Below are 26,765 nucleotides of genomic sequence, written 5' to 3'. Positions count from 1 at the left end.
ATGCCTTCGAACTGTGGTGCTGGAGAAGACTCCTGAAACTCCCCTGGGCAGCAAGGAGATCAAACCTGCCGACCTTAAGGGAGACCAACCCTGAATATTCACTGGAAGGACTGATGCTGAAGCTGAAGCTCCAGTATTTTGGTCACCCGATGTGAACAGACAACTCACTGGAAAAGCCCCTGATGCTGGAAAAGATCAAGGGCAGAAGGAGAAGAGGGTGTCAGAGGATGAGATGGCTGGAAGGCGTCACCGATGCGATGAACATGAACTTGGGCAAATTCTGGGAGATGGGGAGGGACGGACGGGGCTGTCTGGCCTGCTGCGGTCCATGGGGTCCCCAAGAGTCGGACCCGACTGGGAGACTGAAAAACAACAACACGCATATTAAGAGAAGAACGTGCCTTTCAAACTTTAAAGTAAGCTGTTCTGCCGCTTTGCTTGTTTATGGCTGTGCTCGGGCTTTCTCTAGCTGCAGCAAGCAGGGGCTGCTCGCCAGTTGCGGTGCTGGCTTCTCTTGCTGCAGAGCCTGGGCTCCAGGGTGCGGGCTTCAGGAGTTGTGGCCCACGGGCTTAGTTGCCCCACAGCATATGGAATCTTCTCGAACCAGGGGTGGAGCCGTGCCCCTTGAACTGGCAGACAGGTTCTTAACCACTGGACCACCAGGGAAGTCTGAGCTATTGTTATTATTATCATCCTTCTTCCTGGTCTGTCGGCATGATGAGAGGAGGAGTTGGGCAGGAACTCAGAGGCATTCACAATGGGATCCAGAGAAGATTCAAGGGCCTGTTCTCCATGCCCAGCAGAGATCACGGGAGCAACAAGGAAACGAGTACAGGCTGTCCAGTGGCTTCCTGAAGTTTCTGAACTGCAGCATCAAGAAACTGGAAGTAGCAACGTTGCTGATGTGCAATGATCTAAGTGTGCTGAGAGTGTCCTTAACAGCTACAGCGCTGTCTGGGAAGAGCAGCCGGCCATCGGAGTCACGGCCTCAAGAGGAGGCCGTGCGGCAAAGAAAGTGCAAGGCAGCTCTTGGGCACATTTTACTCACATTAACTAAAACCATAAAGACCTGTGCCATCAGTAGAGAAAATAACTAGTGGCGCATGCTCTTCAGGGGTAGAAATTGATGCAACCTTTTTGGCAGCTACGTAGCAATATTATCAAAAGTCTTAAAATCTTTGGCCAGTTATCTGTGACTCAGTGCCTTAGCTGTCTGTTTGCTCCTGTAACAGATGATCACAAACCTAGTGTTTTGAAACAATACAAAGGCATTATATTAACCTTTTCAGAGAATAGATGTTGCTGTTGTTCAGTCGTTACTCTTTGCATCAGACTCTTTATGACGTCATGGGCTGCAGCACACCAGGCTCCTCCGTCCTCCAGCCTCTTCAGGAGTTTGCTCAAATCCATGTCCATTAAGTCAGTGATGCCACCTAACCGTCACATCCTCTGCCACCCCCTTCTCCTTTTGCCGTCGGTCTTTCTCTGAGAACAGAAATCCTGGGCTAAAATCAACGTCCCGCAGGGCTGCATTTCCTTTTGGAGGCTCCAGGGAAGCATCTATCTCCTTGCCTTTTCCAGTGTCTGTGTTCCTTAGTCAGCGGCGGCCTTCTTCTGTCTTCAAAGCCAGCACTGCCCAGTCAAGTTTCTCACATTGCATCACTCCAGCAATGACTCTCCTGTCTCTTCCACTTTAAAGGACCCATGCAGATGATCTGAAACATTCTCCCTGTTTTAAGGTCACCTGAGAGGAAAGCTTAATTCCGTCTGCTGTCTTAATTTTGCCTTGCCATATCCACAGTTTCCAGGGATTATCATGTCAATATCTTTGGGAGGTTATTATCTGCCTACCACATCCAGATATCCTATTTCTAAGTATTTATGATCAGGAAAGTAATAGGGAATGATGTACAGCAATGGGGAATAATATATCACTAGGACAGAGCAACTTCACTTTCACTTCTCACTTTCACACATTGGAGAAGGAAATGGCAACCCACTCCAGTGTTCTTGCCTGGAGAATCCCAGGGATGGGGGAGCCTGGTGGGCTGCCGTCTCTGCGGTCGCACAGAGTCGGACATGACTGAAGCGACTTAGCAGCAGCAGCAGCAGTAGCAGGTTTTCAGTAAAAATAAATAGTGGACAACACTAATGACATAATGTGCAAGCTATTAAAAAACACAACATAATTTGACTTTTATAGTGTATTTAACTATTCTCTCCATCGATCTAGAATATAGATAAAAGCTAGAAAGATATACTCTTTATTTTCAGCTCACACCCTTTTCTTGTCTTATAGCTTCTTCTAGGTCTTCAACTCAATACTGAATAAATAGGAAGATTATCATCAATCTCTCATTAAACCAACTTTATATATATATATATATATGTATGTATATAAAACCTGTCATGTCTCAGAAATCTCTAGGAGTGGGATATATGTGCTTTTATTTTCTTAATTTTATTTGTGTATTCTAAAGTCTCTGCAATAAGCATGTCACTTCTGTAATAAGAGAAGTTAACATTTTTTTAAAGCATGGAAGCTTTCAAGACTGGGGTAAATATGCATTTTTACTCATGCTCAGACTTGGAAGCCAGTCTCCAACAGAGGTACCAACTAAGGATCAGCTTCTCGCCGCAGAGCAGGGGCTCTCTCTTTTCCCTCCTCTTCCTCCCCTTCCCCCTGCTTAGAGCAGGGCCTGGTTCAGGAACCACTCACTGAACAGAGACGTTCCAAACTGGGATCGTATTCTCCCTTCATTGCCCACTGTGGGTTAGCATCACAGCATTTATCTAAATCACCATGGAAGTCATTTATCTTTTAGCTGTATCCCTTTCAGGTAATGAGTTCCATCCTTCCCAGGTTAACTGGAGTTTCCTGGGGGTGCATTCCAGGCTGTCTCAGGCCTTGAGCTCATGCTCAAGAGCTGAGCTATAGAATAGCAGTCAATGCCACTTGCCCTACTCTGCATCCTTGTACCACCCCAGCCACCAGCCCTAGGACTGGCCAGGGGAATTAGCACCCTCATAACAACAACGTGAAGAATGCCAAATTCACAAGAATCCTTTCAAATTGGTCCCTTTATCATACAGATGACAGATCACATTCAGAAAGACCAGCAAGTGACCTCTTCAAGGCCACACAGCTAGTAAATGGCAGTGCACAGATTCAAACTGGTGTCTCCTTAGCCCTAAAGCTTGAGTTTGCCATCACTGCCTTCCAGGACTTCTTGGAGTAAATGTTTTTATTTTTTTTAATCCTAAAAAAATATTATTTATTTATTTTCTTGGCTGTGCTGGGTCTTTTTTGCTGCACTTTTTCTCTAGTTGCAGCGAGCAGGGGCTACTCTTCATTGCGGTGCGCTGGCTTCTCCTTGCAGTGGCTTCTCCTGTGGAACACAGGCTCTAGGGCATGTGGGCTCAGCAGTGGTGGTACGTGAGCTTAGTTGCCACGTGGCATGTGGAATCTTTCAGGATCAGCGATGGAACCTGTGTCCCTTGCATTGGCAAGCAGAATCTTAACCAGTGGACTTCCAGGGTTGTCCCCTAAAAATGGTAACTGTTAACACTAATTGATTGCTCCCCAGGTATCAGGTGCCCCACATATATCAACCTGCTGAATCCTCCTAAGAGTCCATTTTACAGATGCGGCAACTGAGAGGCAAGTGTTAATAGACTGCCAAGGCTCACAGCTGGGAAGTGCAAGGTCTGCATTTGACCCTGGATGATGTTCAGGCCCTTTCCAGGTCTGCAGGCTGATGCTGAGAGTGTTCTGTGTTCTAGGCCATACGCCCAGGATTGCACTCTGATGGAATGCCTATAGAACCCAAGCAGTAGGTGCAGCATTAGACGCCTTCTACAAGGGAGGACTTCCCTAGTGACTCAGATAGGTAAAGCGTCTGCCTACAAGCAGGAGAACTGGGTTCAGTCCCTGGGTGGAGAAGATCTCCTGGAGAAGGAAATGGCAACCCACTCCAGTACTCTTGCTTGGAAAATCCCATAGACGGAGGAGCCTGGTAGGCTACAGTCCACAGGATCACAAAGAGTCAGACACAACTGAGCGACTTCACTTCACTTCACAAGGGAGGAGGTGGGGCTTTGAGAGGGGAGGGACATGTTTGAGGTCACACAGCCGTGCCTGGTGGACTGGGCCTGGCACCTGGTCTCCGACATCAATGCTGCTCTGAATGCTCGGCTGGGCTTTTCCCGGGATAAGTGCCCCCTACCCTTCACTTGCTGGGTGCTCCAGAAGAGGGAGGTTCTTCCAGGCAGTTCCTAGAGCCCAGTCACCGCCACACCCTGCTCAGTCCCTAAGAAAGTCGTTCAACCACTCACATGTGGGCAGCGCTGGGGACCCCTGGAGCCCCTGGATCTCTTTCTCATTGGACACTCGTTGGGCAACTTTCCAAAGAAGAATTTGCTGTCCAGTGGTTAAGACTCCGTACTTTCAGTGCTGGGAGTGGGGGTTCTATCCCTGGAAAGGGAACCAAGATCCCACGTGCTTTGCGGCATGACCAGTAAAATAAAATAAATTAAAAAAAAGAAGAACCTCATCTCTCATCATTTCCAGGTCCTCAACCTACCCTCACATATGCCCTTATGGATGGCTGTGGCTAATGTGGGGGACCCTTGGCCTCATCTTGGGGGTGATGCCTTTCTGGGCAAAATCCTGGCTCATGCAGAACCTGGCTGCCTGTCCACAGGTTTTCAGGGGTGTGTGCAGGCTGGGTTTCCTTTGCGGCAGCCCAGAAAGGAGTTTCCGAAGGTCTTCTCCTGGTGGGCTTATTTTTCTTGCTCAAACGTTATGGCTCTGCAGTGGTGGAGGGGACCGTGGAAGGCCAGGCCTCGCAGAGCAGTTCTGGGGAAAGACCAGCAGCATCTGGACGGCTTGCCATCTCGCTTCACCACCGGGGCATCTTCTCTGTGCTTTCCTTGCAAAACAAAAACAAGAGCAGAGACCCAGGCAGGCCTCTGTCTCTCTCTGTCACCCATCTGTCAGTCTGGCTGTCCTCTGGCTATCTATCCATCTTCCGTGTGTAAACTAGGAATTCTGTTGGGGGGGCGGGGGAGGAACCTCCTTCCTCTTGCTTTGGTTTTCCTTGGGGAGTGCCTGGACTATCCCCGAGGCGGGCTAGAGGGATGCTACACCCCCAGAGGCTTGAAGATGTACTGCTTTCTGGGGCAGAGAAGCTGGCGCGAGGTGGCGCGAACCAGGCGGACCCAGGACTCTCCTCCGTCTGGGCAGGGACGGCAGCATTGGAGCACATGGGGATAAAGGCGGGTTGGGAGGTTTCAGATCTTCCGTGGAATTCGTCTCCCCCAGAGTCGCTCCCCAAGTCCCCTGCGGAGGAATTTGTAAATGGAAGCGGGGCTGCTAATCCCTCCACTGTCACCTCTTCAGACACTTGTTGGGGGATTAAAAAAAAACAAAAAGACAGACACATACCCAAACACTGAACTTTCCCATTCCTCCAGATGCGGGTGGGGACGCTGAAAGAAGGACCCCCCTTTCTTGTCCCCCCTCCCTGCCCCCAGCCTCCAGCCTGCCTGGCGCGGGACCCCCTCCCTCCCGCAGCCGCAGCGGTGGGGGCGGGCGAGGCGAGGCGAAGGGGGAGGAGGAGAGGCAGGGGGCGAGGTCTGCTTCAAGAAGGGGCGTGTGGCCGGAGAGCTCGCGTCGGAGCAACTTGGGAGCGAGCGAGGCGGCCGAGAAGGGGAGGGAAGAAAGTTGGTTTCCCCCGACGTCAGCGCCGGGCGGGCCGCGGAGCCAGGAGGCGGCCGGGAGCAGGGCCGAGCGCGGGGCGGCCGGGGCGCGCTCGCTCCGACCCGCGCCTGCCACGCGCGCCTCGGACCCGCGCCCACCGCCGCCGCCGGCGCCCCCGGGGCGGCCCGCGGGCATGGACAGCGCGGCCGGCCCCGCCTTCGCCCCGGACAAGCCGGCGCTAGGCCCGGGGCCGCCGCCGCCGCCGCCCGCGCTGGGGCCGGGCGACTGCGCCCAGGCGCGCAAGAACTTCACGGTCAGCCACCTCCTGGACCTGGAGGAGGTGGCGGCGGCCGGGCGGCTGGCGGCGCGCCCCGCGCCCAGGGCCGAGGCGCGGGAGGGCGCGGCGCGCGAGCCGTCCGGGGGCAGCAGCGGCAGCGAGGCGGCGCCGCATGACGGTGAGTGCGCGCGGCCGGGCGGGGGCCGGGGATGCGGGGCCAGAGGCTCGTGGGCCCGAAGGGGCGAGCGCGGATCGGCGACGGAAGCGGGGGCGCTGGCTCCGCCGGACCCCGGCCCGGGAAGGAGGCGCCGCGGCGGGACCTCCGGGGGTGCGGGCGCTGGGCGCCGCCGCCCTCGCTGAGGTTGTATGTCCGCGATGGACGGGACGGGAGCTGTCGGCTGGGGGAGGCCAGATCCACCTCCAGTTGTTGGGAGCACAGGGCGCTGTGCTGCCTTGTGCCCTGCCCCGGGAGGCACCCCTTGAGCCCCCCACTCCCAACAGCCTGGGAGAAGTGGGTGCGGTTATTGCTGGGGAAACAGGCTTCCAAGTGGGGTGAAGAGACCTAGTCGCACAGCTAGGTCTCCAACTCTGCCCCGCTCTCCTCCGGGACACCAGCCCAGCGACTGCTCGGCTTTTGTAAGAAGGGTGCCCTGTGGGGGTACCGATGCTGCCCTCCCCCTCCAGTTTGACCCCCGCCACTAGCAGCTCCCTAGGGGGAGCGGCCCAGCCCTGAAAAGCCAGCTAGGCCTCTCTTCCCCTGCTGAGGTTAAAGGTCATCAGGAAGGGGCTTTAAAAACAAACAACCCACCCAAGTGGCTTTTTTTTTTTTTTTTTCAAAAAGTCACAGAGGACTGCAGGGTCCTGAGCCCTCGGTAAGAAGGGGGAGTGGCTGGAAGAGGAGAAGATGAAGATAAAGCAAAGATCCTGGCCCCGGAGAGTTTCCTGGAGGGAGGGGGAGGGCTGGAGTGCGCATAGCTCACCCCTGGCCCTGGAAAGGAGTGTGGGGGTCCTCTGAGACCACCGCCCACTCCCCTAGCTCTGGGGAGCCGGCAGACCTGCTGGAGACTCTGGGCCCTATAAGAGTTCACCCACCTGACTCCAGAAGCGTTCCCACCTGTCCCTGGGGTCTTCAAGGAGCCCAGCGTGGCTGCGTACCCCACTTTTCAGATGAGAGGAGGTGCAGGAAAAGGTGAGGCATCAGCAGCCTTGTCGGAAGCCTTGTCCAGGAGCCTGGGTGTACCCGAAAGTTACAGCCGACACACACCTGACTGTCACAGTGTGTCTCAGAGGGTGCCCGCCTGGTGCCAGCCACGTGCCATGACCTCCGAGTCCTTCCCAGTGGCATCCATCTGCCTCTCGCCAGCCCCTCTGGCCTCTGTTCACCCACCCAGGGGATCAGGAAGCAGGCTGAGCACCCCCTGGGAGCTGGGGTTTCCCTGGTGGAAGGACAGACGGTGTCTGGTTTGGGCCAAGAGAAAAGTGGGGTGCCCTTTTCTGGTGTCGGGTGGGTCCTGCCAGCCAGTTGTTTGAGGTCGTTGGGTCTCCTGCTGGCTCTGAGCCGACTTCCCTGCAGGGCAGAGGGGAGGTCTCTGAGTTTCCCCTGAGGCATAGGGGACCCTTGGGGGCTGGAGACAGAGGAGCAAATTGAAGAAAGGAAGGAAGGGAGCAGGAAGGAGTACAGGTGGGATGGGAGGGAAGGAAGGAGGCCGGGTGGGGTTTGTCCCCAAGTCCCGGCCGCCGTGGGTGTGGGCTTCTGCCCTGGCCGCGGCCATGGGGATGGACAGGAGATGGCCCTGCTTCTCCTGCTCACAGCCTAGAAGGGCTCCGTGTGGGGGGCTTTTCTGGGGGAGTCCCAGAATAGCTGGGGTCATAAGTGCTCGGCCAGGGCCCTGGCAGCCCCCAAGCCGCCAGCCCTCCCCAGCAACCCCCCGGGATTGCGTCTCCCCCACTGAGGGCCAAGGAGCCCTTTCTCTTCTGCGCGCGGGGAATTCCCAGGCCCTGGGGACAGAGGACCCCCTGGGTGTGGGCTCAGGTGGGACAGGGCTGAGGGCAGTGGTCAGTCTGCCCCCCCCCCAAAGGTGGGCATCTCCTTCCATCACTCTGAGGGACTGGGGGCCACAGGCAGAGTCAGGGTCAGGCTTAAGGAGCCCCCACCCCCTAGACCTCAGTTCATCCTCCCGGCCCTCGGCCCTTGGGGACATTTTCTCCAGGCCTCGACAGACAAACAGAAGCCCAGTGTGGACACTACAGAGAGTTCCTGAAGCTCAAAAACCTAGCTTAAAGAATTCTCTGTTTGAGATTGCATCTTTCCTAGCTCACTTTTGGTGTTAAAGTGCACTTTCTTTTATGAAACAGGGATAATGGCTGGAGATGGTTTTATTTTAATGTCCTTACTTGGCAAAATTAAAAGGAGGTAACCCTATACTCAGTCCTCAGACTGAAAACAAATCTCTAGGCTATGAAACCCAAATGTTTTATGTCGAGTCAAGCAGCTCCCCAAGGCCAATTGGGTGCATTCCAGCGGTGCCCACTGCCAGGCTGCAGGGGGGCAGGGCTGGAGTAGGAAGGTGGATGGAGGAGAGGCTGGCACCCTGCCCTGCTCCCCTACTTCCTCTTTCTAGCAGGTGCCCCCTCCCACTGCGGCTGGATCCCCAACTCCTGAAGCCTCCAAAGGTGGAGGAGAAGGGACCTTTCGTCCCCATCCTGGTGAGCCCAACCCGCGTCACTGGGCCCCTTTAATACGCGGGCCACCAAACCTCAGGGTGCTGGGCTTCTGGCCCCCAGGCCAGCAGTCGTGGGCCCTAGGCTGTGGTTTCATCCTCCGGTTCTGGACCCTGAGGGAGTCCTGGCCCCTCGCCGAGGATCTGGATACACTTGGAAGTAGGTTCTTCTTGTGGCTTCTGGAGCTGCTTCCAGATCCAAAGGCAGTGGCTGAAGCCAAAGAGAGAGGCATGCATGCTCAGTCGTCAGTCAGGTCTGACGCTCTTCAGACCCATGGACTGTAGCCCGCCAGGCTCCTCTGTCCACGGGATTCTCCAGGCAAGGATACTGGAGCGGGTTGCCATTTCCTCTTCCAGGGGATCTTCCCCACCCAGGGATCGAACCTGCATCTCCTGCATTGTCAGGCGAATTCTTCACCACTGTGCCACCTGGGAAGCCCATAAAGAGATGGGGTGACCCTTGTTAGAAAAATCAAGGTTAATGGGGAAACCAATGAGTTAGAAAATTGATGTATTTTCAACCTGTCGGGTTAGCAGTCTCAAAAATTTTTGAATAGATTTTTCAATCTTTCGTTTTCACAAAACAACAAAAAAAGTCATCAGTAGATCTAGCCTATTCTTGCCAGTGATTTCCCCGGACCAGGCTCCCCACTGGAACTGACCAGGAAGGTTGTGGCTTCGCCAGTGACTCAGAGCAAACCAGGGTCTCGGGTTCCTCCCAAGTCAAACGCTGAGGTCTGGGCCGGGGCGCCGAGCTATGCCAAGCACGTTAGGAAAATAAACTCTCGTTTGCTGCCTTCGCAGTGACTTACAACAAAAGAAACCACATTAATAACTGAGATTTTCCTTAAAACATTCCCTCCTGTGGGCAGGGCGGAAACAGGAATGCGGACGCACTGAAAATAAACGAAACCCCTGGAGCCACGCAGGGATGAAGCCTGCAACCCAGGGAGGCTGTCTGGCCCCAGTGGGGCTGCGACCTGTTTAGGAAAAATGCCTGGACCCAGTGGGTTCCCTTCTCAGAGATTCAAGTGGGACTTTGGACCCTGAGGGCACAGGCTGAGCTGGGGTGGGCTGGGTCCCTGGGCTGGGGGTTTGGGCTACCCGCACGGCGCTATTCTCTGAGTCGCCTCTGTTGATGGGCGAAAGGAAGCCACGGACACGCCTGGCTTAGGTGGGCACGTCCCTCTCCCCTTTGCCAGTGGTGGTGGGCAAGGCCAAGTATCTGAGTGGGAGGCCTGAAGGGACCACTGAGTTTGAGAGATGGGCCAACTGGCCTTTAATTTTTGGATTTTTCTTGTGGTCAGATACATCTACCATGGTTTACCGTTTCAGTTGTTTTGAAGCGTCAAGTTCAACGGCGTGAAGTTCATTCACATCCTTGTACCACCATCCCCACCATCGAGCTCCAAAACTTCTTCCATCTTCCCCAGCTGAACCTTTGCCCCCCACTGAGCACTAACTCCTCATTCCCCTCCCCCAGCCCTTGGCAACCACTATTTTCTGTCTCTATGAATTAGACAAGCCTCGGGACCTCATAGATGCGGGATCGTACAGTACCTGTTGCCTAGCTTACTTCACTCAGCGTAATGTTCTCACGATGTGTACATGACGCAGCAGGTGTTAGAATTTCCTTCCTTTTTAAGGTTGCATAGTATTCCACTGTGTTGAAGATCATTCACATTTGATTTCCCCGTTCACCCATTGGTGGACACTAGGGTTGCTCCTGCCATTGAGCTGTTGTGAATGATACTGCTATGAACATTGGTGTGTGTCCCTGCTTTCAGTTCTTTGAGGGGCCAGGAGTGGAATTCTATGTTGAGTTTTTTGAGACCCGCCATACTGTTTTCCACATCTGACTTTTTAGCCAGCCTCCCTCTAACTGGCTCTGGAAGGTGGCAGCGGCAGCCTCTGGGGCCATGGAGAAGGGAGACAGGGATGGTACCAAGTGCCAGCCTGCGAGACAGGGGCGGGGCTGGTAGGTGATAAAGACAAAAAGGTTTCTTCAGAACCGACCTTTTAAAGACAAGCCTGCGTTTCTTCCTCCCCTTCCTTCCTTTCCCTCCATCCATTTCCTTTGGGGGGCATGGGGCGGGGGGAGACAGAGCGACCTGCTGTGAATGAGCCCAGGAAAAGGGCAGTCGGGACGCCTGGGTCCAGCTCCTGGCTTTGGCTCGCCTCTTCGTGTGTGACCTCCAGGCCCCAACCTGAAGGATGGGAGGCAGCACACAGGTGTCTGTGGGGCACCTCCTGTCTCTCCTTCGTGATTTGATCTGGGCTGAGAAATTGCCCTGGGATGGGCCCATCTCCCCAGGGAGGTGACATCTCTGAGGCCTGGGTCCTGGATGAGCCTGGACCCCCCAGACAGGTGAGAGCCTCCCTCAGCACATGCCCCAGAGAAGGGAGACAGGGGTGATGAGCACTGAGGAACCAGCTGTTGGAACCAGGCGTAGGAGCTGAGAGTCCAGGGCATTTGGTCTGAGAATGGCTGGGCACCTGGTAGGAGGGGCCAGTGATCTGCATCTCGGGCTTTTTGTCAGCAGGGAGGACTCTGGCTAGTTTGTGCACTGCCCATGGTTCCAGGGTGGTCTTGCTTCTCTATTTAATAGATCATCTAAGTGGAGCTTGCAGGCCTGGCACAGGGGCCTGGTACCACCGGACATTCCCACAAGGGTCCTTCCCTGTGAACAGAAGCTCAGCAGGGCAGGAGCTTCCACTGTTCCCTTCCAGAAGACTCCAGAGGAGTGACTTTGCAGCAGTACTGATAATGCCTGCTGGCCCCCTTGAGGCCCGGGAAGCTCCCTGAGGCTCAGTGTTGCTATCTGTGAAATGGGGATGATGGACAGTGATGTCCCTTATAGGGTGTGGGAGACCACGCCTGGAGCATAGTAGGTGCTGAATAAAGGGCCTCCTTTACAGCTCACGGAGATGCTTACTGTGAGTCAGACCGGGCTAGTGGTTGCCATTCCTATTATAGGGGTGACCCAGAGAGTCAAAGTAACCTGCCTGAGGTCTCCTGGCTGGGGAGGGAGGGGTGGGCTTCTCTCTCCTGCACAGCACAGCGTTTGAGCTGGAGGAGTGGGGCAGGGGAAACCCTACCTGATTGTTGGGGAGACTGAGGTTTGTTTGGGGATCTGAAGTGGTCAGGGATGTCCTGAGGTCTGGCACCGAGCGGGGCGCTGGGGTGAACCTCAGCCGTGTTAGCTTTCTAAGTGGACAGAGACAGGAAGGGTTCTCAGTGTCTTGTCCCGGGCAGGGATGTGAGGTCAGCCTGGACAAGGCAAAACTTGGGAGGCCTTCGTGGTGTGCCAGACCCAAAGGGCAGGGGCTAATCTCAGGTGGGAGTGAACCTTGGGAGTGATTTAAGGAGGCGGTGCTTCCCACAAACGGAGCTTCGGCGTTAGAACCTGACCAGGGTGGCACCCTGGGGCTAGAGGCCGTGGGAGAGGAGGGGAAGGCAGGTGCCTTGATTGCGCGTGGTGAGGGTGACCGGTTGCTGTTTGCTGGCCAGGGGCACCCCCGTGCTTCACCCTTTGGTGTCTTCCCACCAACCAGAGGTGGGTCCTTTTATGATACCCATTTTATGGAGAGAGAAACCAAGGCTCAGAGAAGCTGAGTGGTTGCCAAGGTCACACAAATGAATATGGGATTCCAGCCCAGGCCTGTCCCCAAACTCCTGCCCTCCACTGCTGGCTGAAGCCACTCCTGGAGCCCCCAGAACGCTGGGTGCTCTGACCAGGGATGTCCACTCCCAGGCTGTGTTCAGGGGACCACGAGGCAGCTGGGGGAGGGGTCTTCTCACATCCTCAGCAGTGTCGCCTGGGTCCTGGGGTTGGGGGGGGTGAGGCGGGTCAGGCCTGGCAGCTTGGGGACTGTCTGGCTTGGGGGAAGCTTGGAAGATATGAGAGTGAGTGGAAGTCCTGCCCCAAAGCATCCAGGCCTTGTGGACGCGGGAGGGCTGAGGGCCCCTGGCTGAGGGCCGTCGACAGGACTTCTTCCCTCGCCTGCCCCCAGCTCCCATGTTCGCTCACTGCATTCAGCAGTTATTTTCTGATCACCGACTGTGTGTCTTGCCTTGAGCTCCTACCAGCTACTTAGACTTTCAGATCTCAAGCCCCGGTGAGAATTTCCAGGCACTTCGAAGAACTGGCATAGAGTGGGGCAGTTTTAGAAGTTGCCAAGAGGGACTTCCCTGGCCATCCAGTGGCTAAGACTCCATGCTTCCACAGTAGGGAGCACTAGTTCAGTCCCCGGATGGGATGCCAGGTGGCATGGCCAAAAAATTAAAAATAAACTAAAACAAATTTTTAAGTGGCCAGGAAAAGCCATTTACTGACAACAACTGTCATCTTGTTGCCCCCATCCATTTATCCAAGCGAGAACCTCTCAGCGTCTTCATCTCAGAGTCGAGAATGGTCCTTGAAACAGACTTAGTTTGACTTAACCAAAAAGCTTGTAAGTTGCCCCTATTTTTCTCATTTTGCAGTGGGTCAGTGATAACTCTGGCTGGCATTTGGGAACCACATGGTGGCTTTCCCAGACTCAGACACAGAGACACACACCACCCGCCCCAACACACAAACCCACTTACTCACTCCCACAAACACACACACACACACACACACACACCCTCACACCCCCGCCCTGAAAGCTCCAGCCTGGCCCAAATGATCAGGTCCAGGCTCTTGATGGCCAGGGTGGCCGCAGGCCGCTTGTGCACAGGCCAGCAGCCAGATTGCAGCTAGATCATGCCTGGACAGGGCCAGGGGTTAAGTGCCTTTTGCGAGGTGGTGAGTAGAAAGGCACCATGGGAGCTTCCTGTTTAGACAGAGTTGGGGAAAGTGGTCTCGGCAGGCGCCCATGCTGAGCAGACGCAGGGAGACGGGGGTGCCCGGTGGCCCCCAGGGACAAGGAGGGCAGGTGCTCCCAGCCCAGCAGGAGCCGAGCTGCTGTTCGCGAGAGGCCGTTCCTCGCCGGGAGCCAGGGAATCTCCAGGTGTCCTGCGAATGAAGGCCACTGAATACGTGACCCCGATGCTCGGGCTGGCCCCCAGCCCCCAGCCAGGCCCCTCACCCCGTGTCCCTTCCACATATGGGAAGCCGCTTGCTCCCAGCCCGGCTCTGAGGGGCCCCCGTGATGACAGGACGCTGTCCACCTGGGGCCCTTTATGGCTAATGATATCTTTTATTGCGTCCTAAAAGAAAAGCTGGCTCTGGAAGACATTACTTTGGGTCCCTCTTTGTGATCCTTTCCGCTTTCTTGTGCTTGGGAGGTGCAGCCGGGACCTTCCAGTCTGGGGGCAGGGGCAGTGGGACCTTGGAAGGATGCTGGGGTGACGAGTTGCAGAGGAGTCAAGAAGCTGGGACCTGGCGGCCTGAGGATGGGTGGCAGGGGCTGCTGGGGGCATTGTGGTCTTTGGAGAAGGTTCCGGGTTGGGGGGGAGGTCAGGGCAGTGAGAGAAGGACGCCCAGGGGCTACAAGATCTGGAAGCTTCCGCAAAGGCTTTTCCACCCAGAGCCAAGATGACAAGGCGAGGGGTGTCAGCTGTGCTGTGGCTGCCCTGGAGGCAGGAGGAGGAGAAGGATTGAGTCAGGAACTGGGACCTGCCCAGCCCTACCACTCGGGACGCTCCCTGACGCTGTGTGCCTCAGTGTCCCCAGCTGAGGGGGTCAGACCTTCTGTGTGTCAACACCTGGGCCCAGGAACCACTGCATTCGAATCACCCTGGGAGCGGGTGACATGCATGTTCCCATGTCCCGGCCCATGGAAGGAAACCCTCTGGAACCCGGACCCGGGCTGCTGCGTTTGGCACAGTCCTAGTCATTTTGGGGGCTTCCCAGGTGGCTCGGCGATAAAGAATCTACCTGCCAATGCAGGAGACGCGGGTTCTGTTCCTGGGTCAAGAAGAGCCCCTGGAGGAGGGCATGGCAACCCACTCCAGGATTCTTGCCTGGGGAATCCCACGGACAGGAGCCTGGCGGGGCTACAGTCCGTGGAGTCGCAAAGAGTCGGACACGACTGAGCAACTAAACAACAGCTAGTCATTTTTATAGGCAAAGTGTATGCACTGCTGTGCTCTTGGAAGCTCCTTCCAGGTCTAACTCTGCCCCTCTGTCATCCTCCTCAGTTTGCCTGAGGGGATAATGGTCCTCTCGTGAGAGGAGGGAGAGGCCCACTGGAGCCGCCAGGGAGGACTGTCATCGTTTGGAAGCATCTAGTAGGGGCCAGTATCTGGGGGGGCAGTGTTTGCTGCTCCAAGGCCCAGCCCAGCCTCTGCCTCCCCAGAGACCTGACCACACTGGAAGCCGCACAGCTGGGCCTCGGGTAGCAGTCACTGTTCAGCGTCTCCCAGCACTCAGCGGGCACCCACTGGGTACCAGCCCAAGGCTCCCAAAGAGCTGCACTGAAGGGGGCGTTCCCACGGCGGAAGGTCCTGTCTCTTCCCCGCGAGCATCCTGACTCCCTCTCGCTGCCAGGGTGACGGGGTGGGGGGTGGGGGGTGGTCAGAAGCCTGAGCTGGGGGTCTCTATCACTCGTCCCTGGAAAAGCCCCCTCCCATCGTCCGTCCTGTCTGTCCTGCTCCTCCCTGTCCCCCCAACCCTCTCTGCCCCTCACAATGCCACAGGCTTTCCTCGCAGGGGTCCGCAGCATAGGGCATCCATGGCCCCAGGAGGGTGACCATCACCCCCGGGGGTTTTGTCCACTGGTCCCCAATCCCGCCTGCCTGTTCTTCCACCCCCCCACCCCCCGCCACCAGCCTCCCCCTCCCGGCCGCCCCTCTTGCCGCGGGCGCAGCCGTTTACATGCCAGAGATGGCGTTATTAAAAATGACATTTAACCAGAGCTAGAATTACCACGCGGATGGCTGCAAACCTCGGAATCAAAGCAGGAGCCGCCGGGCGCGCCTGGCAGGGGCCTCGCGGCCTCCTCTTGCTGCCAGAGCTCCGCGCGGGCCTCCCATATAAAACCCCAGCAGAACTCCGAGGTCTTGAAAGCCCATGCACCTCCTTTCATTAGACTAACAAATAACACGTAACAGAAAACATCTGTGAACAGCAGCCCCTAATGCTCTCAAGATGGTGCCTCGGGCGGCCGGTCCAGCCAGCGGGCAGCCAGCCATCGTCCGGGGCTCAGGCCCTGGCCGCCCCCCACCCCAGGTGGGCACGGACCCTCGGGAGTGCCTGGCACCCTTCCCCCTCCCTGCTGGGCCTCCCCTCCAGCACCCTGGGGGCCGGGGGGGCCTCCTTCTCCACCTCCCCATCCTCCTCCAACCCAGTCTTCAGCCCTCTTCTCTCAGAAGAGAACCAGTAAGCCAGGGGTCTCTTTGCAAGGGGATCCTTGCTGAACAGAGCATCTCAGCCGTCCATTCAAGGGCTGGGCTGGGGCTTGGCCAGCCGTGCAGCCTTGGCAAGTGTCGTCTTGTCTCTGAGCGTGTCGGGGGAGGAGAATCGTGCCCCTTGTGGGGTGGTTTTAAGGATTTAGGGAAGTAATGGAAGCAGAGTAGCTGATCACATGAGAAGGTCAGACGGGGAGTCTGCCATTCTCGACGGCTGGGGAAATTGAGGCTCTGAGAGGTTGCATGACTTGCCCAAGGGTCCAGAGTGGGCGGAGGAGCCGGGGTTTGGAGCCGCAGAGTCTGCATCCTTTTCATGACCCTGTAAAGCATGAACTGAGGATGCAGTAAGTGAGGGGGATGTTCAGACCTGGATCTGCCGCACCCCCTGCCCTCGGAGAACGCCTGGTCTGTGCAGATGGCAGAGGATGGACTCACCTTTGAGAGAATACAGGCCAGCCCTGCCCTCCCTGAGGCCAGCACCCCTCCACGCCCCCCACCTCTAACCCTGTGGGCTTGGAAGCAAGAGATGCCTCAAAAGGCAAGGTACTCCCCGTGTGGCTGGACACCTGGCCGCCTCCCCAGGACCTGAAGCACGGTTCTCACAACTCAAATCAGGTGGCGGGGGTGTGCATCACAGACGAGGGAGGAAAGGCCAGGAAAACATCCCAGAAATGGGAGAAAAGACAAATTGGCCCTTTGTTCCCTATTTCCCTCATGACAAAGCTACAGAAAACAGGTCTTTCCACCTTCCCCAAAAAGACTGTATGTGAAACTCCATCCCTCCAAGTCCCCTTCCAAGTGATGCCTTGCTATTTGGTTCCCAGAACACTGGGTGTAATTCATTAATTCACTCACTCATTTGACTGAACTGATTCATTTATTCGTTGTGTGCACACGCGTGTGGTTTGAGGCATCACTGGACAGGTGAGTCGTTCAGTCGATCAGTCACGTCCGATTCTTCGCGACCCCATGTACCTCAGCAAGCCAGGCCTCCCTGTCCATCACCAACTCCCGGAGCTTGCTCAAAATCATGTCCATCGAGTCGGTGATCCCATCCAACCATCTCATCCTCTGTCGTCCCCTTCTCCTCCTACCCGCAAATTTTCCCAGCATCAGGGTCTTTTCCAATGAGTCAGTTCTTCACATCAGGTGGCCAAAGTATTGGAATTTCAGCTTCAGCATCAGTCCTTCCAATGAATATTCAGGAATGATCTTTAAGATGGACTGGTTGGATCTCCTTGCAGTCCAAGGGACGCTCAAGAGTCTTCTCCAACACCACAGTTCAAAAGCATCAATTCTTTGATGCTCAGCCTTCTTTATGGTCCGGTTCTCACATCTGTACATGACTACCGGAAGAACCATAGTTTTGACTATGCGGCCCTTTGTCAGCAAAGTGATGTCTCTGCTTTTTAACTCACTGTCTAGGTTGGTCATGCTTGTCCCTAACCAACGAGTGGAGCACACAGGCAGGAGCAACCTGATGCCCAGCTCTTTACCTCCGTCTGAGTCCTGAGTCAGGACTTCACAAGCCACCTCATGCTGAGTTCTCTCAGCAGCCTGTTGAGGCAGATGCGGTATTATCCTTGGTGGCTCAGACCTTAAAGTATCCGTCTGCCATGCAGGAGACCTAGGTTCGATCCCTGGGTTGGGAAGATCCCCTGGAGAAGGGAACAGCTACCCACTCCAGTATTCTTGCCTGGAGAATCCCATGGACACAGGAGCCTGGTGGGCTACAGTCCACAGTGTCGCAAAGGGTCTGAGCGACTTTTGCTATAGATGAGGAAACTGAGGCTCAGAAGGGCCAAGTGACTTGCCCAAGGTCACCCAGGAAATGCACTGTGGTCCCCAGAGCCCAGGTTCAACGCTGACCACTCTATGCTGAGCCCCCAGATGGCCCAAGAGCCACAGTGTCCTCTTTTTAAATATTGATTTTTGGCTGCGCGGGGTCTTCGTTGCTGCTCGGGCTTTCCTCGAGTTGCGGTGCTCAGGCTTCTCAATGTGGTGACTGCTCTCGGTGCAGAGCACAGGCTCTAGGGCTCCCGGGCTTCGGTGGTTGCGGCACCTGGGCTCAGTAGTCGAGTTTTGCGGGCTCTGGAGCATGGTCTCAATAGTTGTGATGTTCAGGTCTTCTTTGCTCTGCAGCACGTGGGACCTTCCCGGATCAGGGATCGAACCTGTGTCTCCTGCATGGGCAGGTGGACCCTTTACCGCTGAGCCCCGGGGAAGCCCCGCAGTGCCCTCTTGCTGGGGTCAGCGCAGCCCCCGCCAGGGAGGGGCTGTGCCTCTGGTTTCCTCGGTCCTCACCCCAAAGCTCCGCAGTGGCTGAGATACTGCTTTTCCGGGGACACATCCCTGTGCAGAGTCTGGCCCATACTGCCAGGACAGAGGGCTACAGGGCTGTGCTGTGATGTGGGGGTGGGGGCGGCTTGGGAGGGCCCCCAGCCTTTGGGAATCTCGAGTTTCTGAGAGACATCATGTTCTAATTGGAAGGCCAGCCTCTCCTGCCAAGCCGGCTGCCCTGCCACCAAACCCCCAAGCGAGGAGAGTGTCAGAGCTCTAAGTGGGAAATTGCTGGAGACAAGAAGTAAAAACGAACTACTCTGGTTTCATGGGGAGGGAAAAAAGAAAAGGCCAAGATCTAATGCGGCTGAAAGTGGGGTCGTCGTTTAAAGAAATACCTTGCCGTTGCAGTGGATTCAAGTCGGGGGCAGATCAGAGCTCCAAGGGGAGGAAATGGGAAGGCCTCCCTTCCAGAAACATTTCTTGAGCATCTGCTGCTCCGTGCCATTCTGAGGGTTGGATCCTGGGGTCCCATCAAGAAACAAAGGGGTGTGATCTCTGCTATAAAGGCGATGAGAATAGATAATGGGGTCACCTACCTGATCTGGAGTTTCAGGGAAGGCGTCCTGGAGGAAGTGGATTCTCAGAAGTGCTCTAAAGGATGAGTGAAGTTAACCTGAAGAAGTTGGGAAGGGTGCTCCAGATGGATAGAGCAGCAGATACAGAGGCTCAGAGGTGAAAAAGAGATTGGCTGTGAGGCTTCCCTGGCCAACCAGTGATTAGGACTCCATGTTTCCAATGCAGGGTTCACAAGTTCAATCCCTGGTCGGGGAACCAAGATTCCACATGCCGTTCAGCACACTAGAAGAGAGAGAGAAGGGTTGTTCCAGGAGCAGAGGAGGTGGGACGGAGTCCCATTGAGAGGACCAATGAGCAAGGCCTGCTTCAAGATGGGCAGGTTTTGTGTTAGGAGGGGTAGGAATGCTTTCTGTGCCCTAGTGGGTACTGGGAGTGCGCAGAGCACCCTGGTGCATCTCATTGGGCGGGTGTCTTCTGTCATCTGGGAAGTAAATGGCTAACTTGGGAACACCTCTTGTGTCCTGGCTGCCCAGAGCCTCGTGGGCACCCCATCTCCAAAGGAGCAGACCACAAGCGCTGTCTGTCTGTCCCAGCGCACCTTTTCTCTGAGATCCAAGAACCCGCGTCAGGAAAGGGTGGGTCCAGGAGCCATGCAGAACCCGAGGCAGGGTGTCCCCGTGCCCAGAGTGGGGCTCGCCACTCCATCAGTGGGGCAACTGCACCCATCACAGACCCAACAGCAGGGCTTCAGGGATGGCAGTTTCCTTGACAAGATGAGCAAGATCGGCCCAGGCTGTCTGACTGAAAACCCCGCCTCCCAGGGGGAGTGGAGGGAGTGTCGGGTGCTTGTGGCTGAGTCGGGGGCTGGATGACAGGGGTGTGCTGAGTGGTCTTGGAGCGTGTTCACCTTCATCATCACCGAGACCCTGACAGTCAGACCGTTTACTGTGCACCTGCTCTGTGCTCAACCCTCTGTGTAAATCGTCTCATTAATTCCTCCCAGATCCTCCAGGAGGTAGGCAGTCTTATGGCCCCATTTCCCAGATGAGGAAGCAGAGGCCCAGAAGGATGGGCTGTGTATGGGGGACATGGTGGCTCCAGGCCTTGGACCCTTGTCTTTGGGGTGTTCCCCCCGCTGCTGGCCCGGAGCCCCTGGGCTGTGCTCAGCCCGACCTCACCCAGCCTTTCTTGGCTTCTTTAAAAAGGGATGGGTGAGAGCGGTGAGAGCGCCGGGCAGAGGATTGCCAGACAGAAATCAGAACTGCTCCTCAGCCCAGGCAGGCAGGCCAGGATCCTGAGACAGGGGCCACCTGCACCCATTGCTCCCATGCACTTGACAGTGACCCCGGCATAGAAGTAGAGGACTGGCCCCGATGTCCCTGTGAGCCCCTCACCTTCTCAGGGGCAGGACATGCCGCCTGGCTTACTCACCCCCGTTTCCCAGATGATCTTGGGGAAGGGCCTCATTTCTCTGAGCCTCAAATTCCTCATCTGCAGAATGAGCACAATGCCGGCACCTGGGGCCTAGGCTGTTCACTGGAGTTGATGAAGTCAAGTAGGTAGGGGTTCACCTCTGGTCTCCAGGAGGTGTGCAGTAAATATATATGTGTTTTATTTCTCGTGCTCCCTGACACTTGGGAAGAAGAAGCAGATGCCCAGTTTAGGACTGTCAAACTCCCTTTTAGAGATGGGAAAACCAAGGCGGGAGAAGTTTCCCAAGACCCCGCAGAAAGAGGAGTCGAGATCAGGAACAGAGTTCTGGGTCCCAGGAACTGACCCCGGTGGCCCTTGCTGGCTCTTTAATGATGCTTTCTAAAAAGGAGTCAAGTTATCCAACGCACACCCAGGACCACGAGCCCTCTGCTGTGCCCAGCCCTGCCCGGTGACCTGGGGTCCCCTCTCTGGGAGGATGGGGCTTCGCTGCAGACCTAGGCTGGCATTTCCCTGTGCAGAAAGAGCAGCTTGCTTTCTTTTGCACGGCATAAATTGTAACCATGTATAATTTCATGATATATACCGTCTATAAAACACAATACAACTATTTTTATAATGTGGCATTTGAGGTTAAAAATTCAAATTAGAGATTAATTGCAACTTCCAGAGGGTCGGTGGATAAGATGGCTTGGGGAGGAAAACAGATATTCAGATACGCTCCTTTGGGAATTACAGATGTGTTCTCACCGCATGTCTAGAACGTGCATATGTGCGTGCACACACCCACACCCGCCCACCCACACACTTGCACTCAGCTGATCTCTGGCTTGAGCTAAGCTGGTTTAGACATGGTGTTTGCAATGCTGAGAAAGCTGATCTTGATGCTGGCTCCTTTTTATGCCCAGGGCTCTGACGTCTAACTGTCCATCAGAAGCAGGTTATGTGATAATCAAGCAGCCCTGAGATTTGCGGAGGCGGATGGCAGGGGGGAAATGCACAGAACTTGGGGAGCCAAGAAAAGAAGCAAATGTAGCGGGTTAACCTCCATCGGGTGCCAGCTCTCAGCTTCTCCCTAAACCCTCCCCTTCCTCCACCCCCTGAAACCAAAACCAGATGGAAATCTAAGTGAACAGTGGGTCTGCGGACAGGGCAGACAGCGTGGGATGGAGCCCTGATCAGAGCGGAGGGAGACAAGCCGGAAGAGCCCCATTCCATTGAGGCCATGGATGGGGCGTGTCCGCGGTGGCACCCAGGGGCCAGATCGGAGCCCCCTGCGGAAGAATGTGGGCCTCTGGAGAGTTCAGTTCGAGGAAACTTCTTGGGGACTGTGGGGATTGTGGCAAATGTTTTTGCTGCTTACTTCCAACTGGAACAGCAGAGGTTGGGAGAGGGGGCTGCCCTCTGCAATGCACACTTTCCTCTCCCACCTTCTCCTGGGTTCTGGCAGGAGGGCCGCAGCTCCAGGGGGTCAGCAGTAGCCCAGTGGCCTCCTAATGTGCCCAAGGGCCCTAGGGAGAGGAGGGCCAGAGTGGGGCCAGCGAGTCAGACTGACCCCAGTTGACTTCCTGGGCCCGGGGCTTCCCCTTTCTGAGCCTCAGTTTCTTCATCTGTCAAGTGGGAATAAGGGCGAGTGAATGGTGAGGGTCCAGAGACAGGAAGCCTTGCACATAGTCCTGGCATGTGGGCAGCTGCTGCTGTCACCGTTACCGCCATTGCTATTATCAGCAACTTGCAGGCGGTCCTGGAGAGAGCGCGGGTGTGGGGACCCAGCCACACCCCGGGCAGCTGCTGGTCCCCAGGGTCCCTTGTTTCCCCAGCATGAGCATGGGAACTGTCCAACCCAAACTAGCTCCATATAAGGTGATGGCTCCCTTGCTGCTCCACCCCCAGCCCCACCCTGGGGTGGACAATGTGGGTGGGGCTTGTTTATTCCCCTCATCTTCTGGCAGGTTTGGGGTGAGATGGAGTGGGGAGCATGCAGGCAGTGTGACCACCCTTCTCTCAGCAGCGGCTGTGTCCATCCTGGGGAACTCAGCACTCCCCCTCACCCCCCCACCCTGCCCCGTCTTGGGCACACAGGGGCCAGGGCAGGAGCAGCTCTGGAGAGGGGCTTCCATCTCTGGCATGGAAACTTCTGAGTATGGCCTCCATTGTTCCCCTTCTCCTCTGTCTGGGCCAATGCCTGCCGCACCACCTTTAATTTCACTTCTTTGGCCAAAGTCACTCCACTGGAAGCCTTTGCCGGGACCCCCTTCATAGCAGTTAACGTGTCATCTCCCTAAAGAGGCCCCCATTAACCCCAGCGTGTGCAAGCGCACCCCTCATCTTTAGAGAACCCATCAGAGGCTCCTCTAACCAGCGTATGTTTCTTGAGCCTGTATTTTGTGCAGGCGCGGCACAGATCGCCATCGCCCCTAGGAGCTTCTAGGTAACAGATATCGGTCAATTAACCGATAATGGCACAGTGCCTCTGTGTGTGTGTGTGTGTGTGTGTGTGTGTGTGTGTGCGCGCCCGCGCGCGCTCAGTCGCTTCAGTCGTGTCCGATTTTGCGACCCCATGAACTCTAGCCCGCCAAGCTTCTCTGTCCGTGGGCTTTCCCATCAAGAATACTGGAGTGGGTTGCCGTTTCCTTCTCCAGGGGATCTTCTTGACCCAGGGATCGAACCCAAGTCTCCTGCGTTGGCAGGCGGATGGATTCTATAGATCATTAATTGCTAGGTCGGTAATTCGACTAAGTTGAGAAGCACAGAGCATCTGGGGCTCAGAGACAGGAATCACCATCCCAAGAGTGCACAGCCAGCCCAGAGCCCTCTCATCCTTGCGTCCCCACTGCCCAGGACTGTGGCTAACGGGAGCCCCTCTGAACACATCCCAAATTAATCGGGAGAGGGAATCACCAGCAGCCCACGAGGCAGGAGCGGGGTTGGGAGCAGAGGAGAGAGTATTCTAGACTCAGGTCCACAAGTCCCCCCGTGCGGTACTCACTGCAGACTTGGGGGTGGGGGTTCCCCTAGTGTGTGGGGGTGCACTCTACCAGTTCTGCCAGTGTCCAGGTCTACGTGGGGCTTGGGCAGCATGCTAGTCGGGATTGGCACCTACAACGGATAGAAAACTGACCCCAAGTGGCTTTTGAAAAGCTAAGATAATGTGCGAAACTGAAACATCCAGGGTGGAACTTCAGGCACGACTCGATCCCGGGCTTAAACAATGGAGCAGCCAGAGTCCGTCTGAATCTTGCTGCCACATCGGGTCCCTGCCCACCTCTGAACCAATCACAGCGGCCACAGAGGAGCTGCGTGCTGATTGGCCAGAGCTGGACTGTGGGGGGTGGGGCTTCAACCGAACCCCTAGGACCGGGAATGCCGGGAGCTTGCATCCAAAGCGATGCTTCTGGACACAACAGAGCTCACGTACGCAAGGAAGAGTTCACGAAACAGCGCTGGCCCTGCTTCATGGGCTTCACATGTATTACCCACGAGAGTCTTGCTGGGCCCCCTTACGTATCAGTGTCCCCCTCCCATACCATCAATCACTCCGGGTCAAATAGACTTTACACGCAGCCAAGGGTGAGGTGGACTTTGGTTGTCCAGCTGACATGCAGTCGTGCGCGGTCCACGTGTCATTAACCATTTGTTACTTGCCCTTCTGCTCGTATTTTGGAGGCAATAGGAAACTGTATTTCAGGTGTCCCAAAGATCAGATTTTGAAAAGCACCTGGACCTCAGGCATCGTGGGCCTAAAGGCTAAACTGAGATGGGCTGTGACCCATCCATTCGTTCGTCCATTTATCCATCCAGTGTTTCCTGAGCACCCGCCTTGTGGGCCCCGCCATCAACACAGGGAACCCCAGAGAGGGACAGAGGGAAACAGACTGGCGCAGTCCAAGTGCCACTGAGGCATCTGGGGCGGCAGACGAGCCTTTCTGAGTAGTGAGAGAATTCCTGCAGGAAGTGGTGCCTAAGCTGAGAGGTGAAGACTAGATCGGGCTTCCTGGGGAAAGCGTTCCAGCCAGAGAGAACAGCATAGGCAAAGACAGGAAGTGACAGACTGAGGCTGGCGGGAGGCTTGTGGTGGGGCGGGGCCTCCCGAGTCTGGGCTCTAGACTCTGGTCCTGCGCGCTGGCTCTTCTCCAGGTCAGGACTAGGGCGAGGGGAGCGAGGTACAGAGGGTGCAAACTGTAAGGAGGTGCTATTGGGCTCGTGTCAGTTCCGGGACGTTGTGGGGAGGTCGTATCTGAGATGGTACCTCCCTCCCTTTGGTTCCCTCCCTGGCAGGGCCAGCTCAGAAAGAGGTCCCCGCTCATCAGGAGACTTGGAATTCGTCTTCACAATCAGCTACCCTTCCTCCACCCGGGGCTCCCTCCCCTCCTCTCTGAAAAAAAAAAAAAGAAAGAAAACCTCCACCATACTGATTTTTTGAGTAGGGGGTCTTGGTGGGTCTGTTGCGGGGAGGGGGGAGACTGGGCAGAATGCTAATGAAATCAGAGGTGCCCAGGTGGGGGCCGGGCCCTGGTTAGGGAAGAATTAAACAAATACACCCAGCCTGCGGCAGGCTCTTTTCCGTATTTGATTGGTGCTGACTGAGGGACAGCCCCCTGCAGAGGGGGATGGAGGGAGGTAGAATGAGGGGGGCAGGTTCCTTCTTCAGTCCTGGGAGCCTGAGACGTGGGCTGCATTCGGCCTTCAGAGATGCTTCATGGAAGGGAAGGGGCAAAGAGGGGCCCCTGGCTTGGCCGGGAGCTTGGTCTATACAACTCACCCCTCTGGATAGGTGAGGCATACGGAGGGCTTATCAGCCACAGAGACACCTGTGGGTCACGTGTCTTGACCACTTTCCAGGCACCATCCCGTGGAACCCTCACCACAGTCATGAGCGGCGTGCTATGCCAAGTTGCTTCAGTCATGTCCTACTCTGACCCCATGGGCTGCAGCCCGCCAGGCTCCTCTGTCCATGGGGATTCTCCAGGCAAGAATACTGGAGTGGGTTGCCATGCCCTCCTCCAGGGGATCTTTCCGATCCAGGGATCGAACCCATGTCTCCTGTGGCTCCTGCATTGCAGGTGGATTCTTTGCCACTGAGCCACCGGGGAAGCCCAGTGACACGCTATGCAGACAGGGAAACTGAGCACAGAGCAGAGAAATGACCTGCCAGGGTCACAGAATCAGCAGCCTGACTCGCTCCCCTGCTGCTGCTGCTGCTAAATCACTTCAGTTGTGTCTGACTCTGTGCGACCCCATAGATGGCAGCCCACCAGGCTCCCCCGTCCCTGGGATTCTCCAGGCAAGAACACTGGAGTGGGTTGCCATTTCCTTTTCCAATGCATGAAAGTGAAAAGTGAAAGTCAAGTTGCTCAGTCATGTCCGACTCTTCGCGACCCCATGGACTACAGCCCACCAGGCTCCTCCGCCCACGGGATTTTCCAGGCAAGAGTACTGGAGTGGGGTGCCATCGCCTTCTCTGGACTCGCTCCCCTACCCCTTCTTTTTTCCTAGTTTTTGGCCACATACCTTGCGGCATCAGTTTAGTTCAGTTGCTCAGTCACGTCTGACTCTTTGCCACCCCGTGAACCACACGCCAGGCCTCCCTGTCCATCACCAATTCCCAGAGTTTACTCAAACCCATATCCATTGAGTCAGTGATGCCATCCAACCATCTCATCCTCTGTCGTCCCCTTCTCCTCTTGCCCTCAATCTTTCCTAGCATCAGGGTCTTTTCAAATGAGTCAGCTCTTTGCATCAGGTGGCCAAAGTATTGGAGTTTCAGCTTCAATGTCAGTCCTTCCAATGAACACCCAGGACTGATCTCCTTTAGGATGGACTGGCTGGATCTCCTTGCAGTCCAAGGGACTCTCAAGAGTCTCCTCCAACACCACAGTTCAAAAGCATCAATTCTTCAGCACTCAGCTTTCTTTATGGTCCAACTCTCACATTCATACATGACCACTGGAAAAACCATAGCCTTGCGGCATGCAGGATCTTATTTCCCCAAGCAGGAATCGAGCCCCCACACTCTGCAGTGGAAACATGGCGTCTTAACCACTTGACCGTTGAGAAAGGCCCTTCCAGCCCACTTTGGTCACTGTACCCGAGTCCCTGCAGTCATGATAAGAACACCCAGGGGATGGCCACTCCTATTATTATCACCTGAGATGTGGGGAGCAGAAAGGCAGCAGACCCAGGAAGTAAGAGCAAGTAGACACACTCCAGCTCAGATCCCAGTTGGGCAAGCTCAGGCTGGAACGCTGACCCTCTGTGCCTGTCTCTCCTGTAAAGCAGGGCAGTGCCAGCACCTGCTGTGCAGCGGGTGTGGATGGAACAGGCTTTGAGGGCCTCCCAGGCGGCGCGAGTGGTAAAGAACCCACCTGCCATGCAGGAGGCGGGAGAGGTGCAAGTCTGTCCCTGGGTCGGGAAGACCCCCTGGAGGAGGGCATGGCAACC

At 55.9% G+C, this 26,765-nt stretch overlaps 1 protein-coding gene across 1 annotated transcript in view; it reads left to right on the top strand.

The window, feature by feature from the left end:
• The first annotated feature begins 5,677 nt into the window (after positions 1-5,677).
• PRRX2 (paired related homeobox 2) overlaps positions 5,678-26,765 on the top strand; it is a 49,534-nt gene continuing 28,446 nt past the window's right edge. Inside the window, exon 1 of the mRNA XM_055399850.2 lies at positions 5,678-6,156. Within this exon, the coding sequence (XP_055255825.1) occupies positions 5,895-6,156 (262 nt within the window). The 5' untranslated portion in view covers positions 5,678-5,894. The remainder of the gene's footprint in view (positions 6,157-26,765) is intronic.

The sequence above is a fragment of the Moschus berezovskii genome, chromosome 11 (assembly GCF_049115385.1).
Source record: "Moschus berezovskii isolate FMDL1 chromosome 11, NW_MosBer_1.0, whole genome shotgun sequence".
Classification (NCBI taxonomy): domain Eukaryota; kingdom Metazoa; phylum Chordata; class Mammalia; order Artiodactyla; family Moschidae; genus Moschus; species Moschus berezovskii.
Note: the sequence above shows the minus strand (reverse complement) of the source record. Positions and strands in the feature narration are given on the sequence as shown.